The sequence below is a fragment of the Rutidosis leptorrhynchoides genome, chromosome 3, assembly GCF_046630445.1.
Source record: "Rutidosis leptorrhynchoides isolate AG116_Rl617_1_P2 chromosome 3, CSIRO_AGI_Rlap_v1, whole genome shotgun sequence".
Taxonomy (NCBI): Eukaryota; Viridiplantae; Streptophyta; class Magnoliopsida; order Asterales; family Asteraceae; genus Rutidosis; species Rutidosis leptorrhynchoides.
This window is the reverse complement of record NC_092335.1, coordinates 358,831,296-358,838,870: the sequence shown is the minus strand read 5'-3', so window position 1 is coordinate 358,838,870 and position 7,575 is coordinate 358,831,296. Positions and strand designations below refer to the sequence as shown.

At 31.4% G+C, this 7,575-nt stretch overlaps 1 protein-coding gene across 1 annotated transcript; it reads right to left on the bottom strand.

Annotated features, from left to right (window-relative positions):
- Positions 1 to 293: 293 nt before the first annotated feature.
- LOC139897577 (uncharacterized) lies at positions 294 to 2,431 on the bottom strand. Its single transcript, XM_071880275.1, has 7 exons — positions 2,339 to 2,431; positions 1,976 to 2,214; positions 1,700 to 1,884; positions 1,137 to 1,232; positions 955 to 1,041; positions 546 to 818; positions 294 to 420 (listed from the first exon to the last, which is right to left on the bottom strand). The coding sequence occupies exons 4-7, from the start codon at positions 1,185 to 1,187 to the stop codon at positions 412 to 414; spliced, it is 420 nt and encodes a 139-aa protein (XP_071736376.1). The 5' UTR covers positions 1,188 to 1,232; positions 1,700 to 1,884; positions 1,976 to 2,214; positions 2,339 to 2,431; the 3' UTR covers positions 294 to 411.
- Between the last annotated feature and the right edge of the window lie 5,144 nt (positions 2,432 to 7,575).

Below are 7,575 nucleotides of genomic sequence, written 5' to 3'. Positions count from 1 at the left end.
AGTTACATAATTCAAATATAATAGTCTTAGTAACAACAAACGATTCCAATAACAATGCAGCCAAAAACTTGTAGCCAAAAACACGAATCATCACACAATCTTCTTAATCGTCACACAATCTTCAATCTAGCGGCACAACCTAGAAACAAAATGAATCATAGGTTAGTTATAAACAACACTCATGTTTATAAAAATTATTATTAATAGTTTAAGGACACACCTTGATTAAAGGACATGGCCATGCAACAGGTGCACCGATAGCATCGAAAATGGTGTCGAATAAATCATACGACCTAACCAGTTCTTCATCAGGTTCAATTGCAACCTATATATGAACTGAACAATAATTTTTACCAATAGGTCTATGTCCCACCACCTCATTGGGACCTAAACTCATAACCCGTCCTCTTGCTAGTCTTTCTGGCAAGACACAAAAGTTCTTTAAATAAACTTCAGCCCCAACATGAATATCAATTTGCAGTAAATACTTATTAAACTCTATATTTTAACAGTCTGAAGACCAACTTTTTTCTATAAAGACATACCCGCAAAGGTCGCGGCTGATTTACTGCAACGGTAGTTATTGGCTGATTTGCTTGAACGGGTGGTATTGGCGAGCTATTTGGTAAAGTGGAATCATTGGTGGTCCGATTCTTTCCTGCTAATAATTCCTCCCTTTCCTCCCTTAGACGCTTGTTTTCTGCTTCCAACAATAGATAACTTATGTTGTTTCCCTTGACCTTTGAAAAGAGGTCATCTGGCCCAGGCTCAACGATAGTACCATCCAGAGGTTTAGATCTAAGTTGACTCATTTTTTCCTGTATTATACATAGACATATACATAATACAACTGAGCTAATCGGTGATATCATCATGACAGAGCTAATACAACTGAGCAAATCCGTTATGCAATTGCGTTGTAAAAATATTTGCACTAGTAACAAAATTACTTACAATAACATTTTTAGCTGCTGTACATTTTGTTTCTCCACCTTTTGAGAAACACTCTTCGAACATTTCAACACATGTTGGTTCGTTACCCTTGATTGCATGTTTCAAGAAAATTAAAAGGTGTTTTAACAGTTTGTGGATATCTACGTGGTATTATAATAACATTATTCCCTTTGATTAATTACCTTTATCTCTTCTCGCACACGAGCATAATTCTTTTTTTCAGTGAGTTGCATCAGCTTCTTTTTCTACCGATTCAATGTGCATTTTTCACTAAGATCCTGCGGTACAAAGATGATGTTGTTAGCCAGTATATCTCAGTCCATATATATTGTAATTGGGTATAGCCCACTTTATATTGCTAGGCCGGGTTTATTACTATATAGGTTGATGTATTATGCAATTATTATATAGTGAATTTATAATGCATATTGATTTATAATATATATGGTATATCATAAGTCAAGGTGTAAATGTAAAGTATTCTAGAAAATATCATCATCCTCCAATCACCAATTAATTGTTAGTGATTCAGAGGGATCCTTCACATAAATCTACCTTTTTTTCATTGTTCATCAATATTATTCTCAATACGTACACAATACATCAACCTATATAGTAATAAACCCTAGCAATATAAAGTGGACTAAGCCCAATTACTATATATATATGGACTGAGATATACTGGTTAACAGATGTATCATAAATTATTAATATCAAAACATGTAGCCGAATAACAATTGCATACATGTGCCTCTCCTGTATTCCAGTAAGCTACAAGTCTCTTCCATTTTCCCCTTTTCACTAGTTTAGGCCTAGCACGAATCTGATCCCTGATTGATGAAGTTGGATCATGGTACATAGCTTTTAGTCGTGACCTCCAACATTTAATCTTTCTTACTAACGATCTCAATATCCACCGTTCACCAGTTACTGAGAAATCGTATTTTGCCCAAAAATAACATCTAACTTTAGAAATTAAATGCACTAGTAGTCAAAACAAAGAATGCTGATCAGTACTTACCTTCACTAACTCAAGCAACATTTCCCTTATATCTTTTTTGACTTTATTCCATCTCCTGCTTACTGAATAATTATTTCCATTCCAAGCAATGGTTCCTATGAAATGGGCGAGTTCAGACGTATTTTTACCAATGGGTTGCCCAAGAGTGTTGAATAAAACAGTACTTCGTTCTCCCTCTTCTTTTCCCCAAACTGTCAACATTTTTGTTGGCCCTCTGACTGTTTTAGGTCTTTATCCATCTAAAAAAAAGATTACGATTAAGATTTTACATGTCATAAAATAAAATAAACAAGCAATTCCAATCAGTTAAACCAAACGATCGAATTGTACGTGTATAGAATGAAGCAGATAGACAAAATCAACCTTGATCTATTCCCATTTCATGAAGTGTGTTGTCTTCTTCAGCTTCCCTGCCCTGATGTAATAAATCTTCGTCCCGAAGTTGATAATTATCTGCATCAAATCCATCAAATCATGTTAGTATATCACAAAGGTGACAATGAAAGTTAGAATATAATAATTAGAAAACAAAAGAAAGATTCATGTAAGTAGAGCAAATAAACCTTGTACGTACCTGTAAGTACGTTTTGTTGATTTTCTAAATTGTCTTCAAGTTCATCTTCATCGTTTCCAAAATCTTCTACGAGTACCCGCTCAGTATTCAAGTCATCATTGTCATCATCATCATCACTTTGTTCAATCGACGCACCATTCGTGAATGTTGTTTTTGGATTAGGCAGTTGTGGTTGATTTTGAGACTCTTCTTCCACACTGGTTGTTGCACTGCTTTTTACAGTCAATTGCACGCTTTTCGAAATAGATCTTGTAGAAGTTTTTACAGTGGGTTCAGCAGCAGCAACACGTCTCTTCGATAAATTACTTAATCCGTTAAGTGTCAATGGTCAAATGAAATGTTTTTGTATAGAAGTTTAATTGTGGTTAAACTAAATACAATGAATCAGATTATCAAAATTCGTTATGTTACCTTTTTATTAGCTTTAACTGATCTGGTTTCTCGTGCTTCTTCAAGTTGCTCAACATCAGCATCAACGTCATTATCAGGAGTATACTCTGCATCTTCCTGTGATGTGGCGATGATTTCTTTTTCCTTTTTTTATTCTTAAGACTCTCTAAAGCATTAACCGCACGCTTCAGCCCGAAAGGTTCCATTGTTATTTTGTTTTTCTCAATAGTCAATCTTCTTATATCTTCATATTCCTCCCCTTGTGTGGTAGATTGGGACGTAGATCGTAGACCTCGCTTATTGTTATCCATTTCTCGAATGTTGGTAGTCAGGATAGAAGCAGGTTAACTACACATGAATGATTGAATTATATATTAGTTACAGACAATTAATCAATCGAATAAGAAAAGATGTTATACACATATATATATTATGATTAAACAACATGAACAACTTAACAAAAAAGCACCTTAAAGGATAATTGCAGTTGTGTTCTTCTTTAACTGAAAGACTTTGGTTTTGTTATCGATACAATGAGTATCAAACTTAGGTTCCCCTGGGAAAAGACTTTAGATTTGTTATCGATACACACAGGACAATACGGATCAGTATCAAATTTAGGTTTAATGGGAAAGTCTTTGGATATTCAAATATTTTGAGGCAATTGTACAGGGTTAATTTGGTGGGAATGGATTTCGTTTTTAAAAATTTCGAATGAAACTCCATTCTCCAAAATCTAAATTGCCGAACCTAATCGATTGAAATTCGGGATGAAAAGACATGGGTTGGGTTTGTTTTGAATGATATAGTTGAGATGAAAATCCATCGTACCTTTTTATTATTTATATATATATATATATATATATATATATATATATATATATATATATATATATATATATATATATAAGCAGGATCAATGTGGAAGTAACTAATTGGGGGAAGAGGGGGAAGCAAATTTTTATCTTTCGTTTTTTTGGAAAAATTTTTCAGGCATCAAGATTACACGAAAATATGAACATTTAAAAAAGACACTTCGTGATGAATTTTATTATTTAGGCGGAAAAATGATCGACAAAAATAACATTCAAGATAATATAGATTGGTTGACTTGGTTATGTAATCCCAACACTTATCTTAATTAGTTGGTTTTGTCGTGAACGTAGAATGTGCTTAGTTTAGATTTTAGTTGCTCACTTTGCAACTTGTCGGGATTGTAAATTGCTTGGGCCGTTTTGGCTCAAACCTTGTATATGTTTCGAGTTTAATATATTGTTTGCTTTTCAAAAAAAAAAAAAAATATATATATATATATATATATATATATATATATATATATATATATATATATTTATATATATATATATATATATATATATATATATATATATATTACTCCGTAATTATACAGTAATATTTTAATTATAATTATTATTAATTATTTTTTGTCAAAGATATAAATGTGTGTATGTATTTTTAAAGATTATATAACATATTATATTTAAATATTACATCATCTAATTTTAACTTATAATATTACTCCCTCCGTCTCATTCCAATAGTCCACAGACAAAAAACACGCAGTTTTAGGAAATTCCACTAACGTCATTTCTCCACCAATAAAATATCTTCTCTCTCCAGATCTACCAATGAAATATCATATTTCCTTTCTATTTATTGAAATTAACTATCAGAATGGGACAGCTCAAAATGGAATACTGCTCTATTGGAATGAGACGGAGGTAGTATTATATTATATATTTATATCATAATTTAATTTGAAAATTATATTATATATAATTATCTTTATATATTAATCACTTGAAACTATAATAATTGAAAGTTCTACAAGGATATGATAGTCCGGAGTATCCTACACAAAATACTTATACGTATACGTACTATAATATTAATAAAAACGATATGCTTGCGAATTCAATACAAGTATATATATATATATATATATATATATATATATATATATATATATATATATATATATATATATATATAGATCAAATGAGACCTTCTTTTGGTGTGAGAACCTTGAGAACTCAAAAATACACTGAAATTCGAGCAAAAAAGGGAAATTCGAGCAAAAATGAGACACGGCCGAACAAAAAAGGGGGAATTCGAGCAAAAAATGGGGTAGTCGAACAAAAAATGGGAAAGTCGAACAAAAAAAACACGGCCGAAAAAAAAAAAAAATTTCAAAGAAAAATTGTTGAATTCGAACACAAAATGTGTTCAACATTTTTGTATTCAAACAAAAAAAATGTAGAACATATAGGTAGTCGAACAAAAAATTTGATATTCGAACAAAAAATAGTTCTACATTTTTTTTTCAAAAAATAAAAAAAAAATAAATTTTTTTTTTTTTGCTCGACTTTGAATTTTTTGTTCGTCCGTGTCTTGTATTTTTGCTCGAATTCCTCTTTTTTTTGCTCTAATTTAAGTGTATTTATGTATTTTTTGGAGTTCCTAGAGTTCTCACATTAAAAAAGTTCTCACTGGATCCTATATATATATATATATATATATATATATATATATATATATATATATATATATATATATATATATATATATATATATATATATATATATATATATATATATCATGAATTGACCCTGTTTGTTTAGAAACACCTGGGAGTATGTTGTTTGTTTTTACTCTGGTATGATTTAAGATATCGATCACCGGCCAATTAATTATTTTTACTCGTTTAAGTTATCAGTTATCACCAATTTATATGAATTTTTTGTTTTTACACGTTATCAGATATATATATCACCAATTTATATCGGCCAATAATAGATCGATACTAACCTCAAAAATATAATTATATATCTTCATTGTATAACAATAGATCAAAATAATCATAGCTCGTACCATGCATTGAACCTTTATATATATGATAATTAATTAATGTACGTAACTTCAACTAAATTGTAGTAGTTTAACTTACATGAATAAACCCTAAGCCAACGAAGCATTGCTTCAACGGCATCCCCTTCACCTTGTGTGTTGGGGCTGAGGGTTAGGTCATGGGTTCGAGCCTCGCTCTATCCATCCTATTAATTAATCTGCCTGAAATATGGATATACAGATTGACCTCAGGGGGGTTTTCTCCTGGATCCATTCAGGATTTAAACCCGGTCCGCCTGTCCCTCGGGATGGTTAAAGGATCGGGTTCCTGTAATGCGATTCGGGTTTCCTCCCGAACGCGTGTGTGTGCAAATGACGAGTGTCGTTGAAATAAATGATACACTGACGCAAGTTTGCCGTTCAAAAAAAAAAAAAAAATGAATAAACCCTAAACCCTAAACCAACAACCCTAATCCCTAAACCCTAATCCCTAAGCCCTAATCACTAAACTCTAAACTCTAATTAAACCTCAAACCCTAAACCCTAAACCTTAATCACTAAAACCTCAAACCCTAAACCATAAACGACCCTAATCCCTGAACGCCCGACCTTAAAACCTAAACCCTAAGCCCTAAATTCTCTAAACCCGGCCCAAACACGAAACCTCGGATCAAACCTAACCTTGCATGCATGATTATAACATGATCATCTCATAATGAAAAATTTACCTTTTATGATCATATGATAATTAAAATAGATTAACTTGTTACCAACAGACACTATAACCATACAATGATGCACGTACCGTTAATTGTAACATTGGATGAAACTAACCTCAGCTCATAGTCGATCACCGGCCACATACAGTCAGGGGCGGATCTAGTTGGTTAGGACTGGTTGCACATGCAACCAGTCAATTGGACTGGACTACTATTATTTATAGGTGGAGCTTTATATAGTAATACTAAGAATTTGATAGTGTGCAACCATTCAGAACCAAAGGTGGATCTCCCATGGGGCAGCCGAGATGAGCTGCGACTTAATTATTCATTTCACATATATTTACTGTAATTAGATATGAAAATTGTTATTGAGGAAGATTGTGCTCTGTTTTCATGGGAGTATCTTGTGGAGTACTGAAAAAAATAATAAAATGGAGAAGGAGATATCAAAAGGTAAGGCTAATAGTCTGCCACGTGATCTTGTATTATTTAATTACAGTATTATTTTCACTTAAATAAGTACTCTACTTTAGAATTGTTTATTACTGTCATATGTTAACCCTTAACCTTCTACTTTTGTAAATTTAATCTAAACTACAAATATTATATACTCCGTATGAAATACTAATAAACCAATAGATGACATAATGTATTTTATAAGAAATCAAAGAAAGTGTGTTTTACCTTGATGATGCAAATTATATAATATAATATAAGTGAAAACACACTTAAAACTCTTCTTATTCATATTCATATATAATTATTAAATACGAAATAAAAATATTTATAGTTAAAATTGACAAAAAAGACTTTGAAAAGTCAATAGTGAACAATTATTATGATGGGATACTGAGGGTGTATGTATCTAAAAATTTTAGTTTAAATAAAAATTATTGTTGTAGTTAGTTGTTAAAATTATTATTTTAGTGTTTATTGATGTAAATCAAACACTTTAATAGCATTTTAATTATAGATTACGTCACTTTTGAGATTCATTTTTTATTAACATTTCTCCCCACCGATAAAGAAAATTCTAGGTTCGACG

What these genes read in the sequence shown, in the direction of transcription:
- LOC139897577 (XM_071880275.1), bottom strand. Translation starts at nt 1,187, where the DNA reads ATGCAACTCACTGAAAAAAAGAATTATGCTCGTGTGCGAGAAGAGATA. An exon ending in GTGTGCGAGAAGAGATAAAG is followed by an intron (nt 1,042 to 1,136) that starts GTAATTAATCAA and finishes CATGCAATCAAG; the next exon opens with GGTAACGAACCAACATGTGT. An exon ending in CAGCAGCTAAAAATGTTATT is followed by an intron (nt 819 to 954) that starts GTAAGTAATTTT and finishes TGTATAATACAG; the next exon opens with GAAAAAATGAGTCAACTTAG.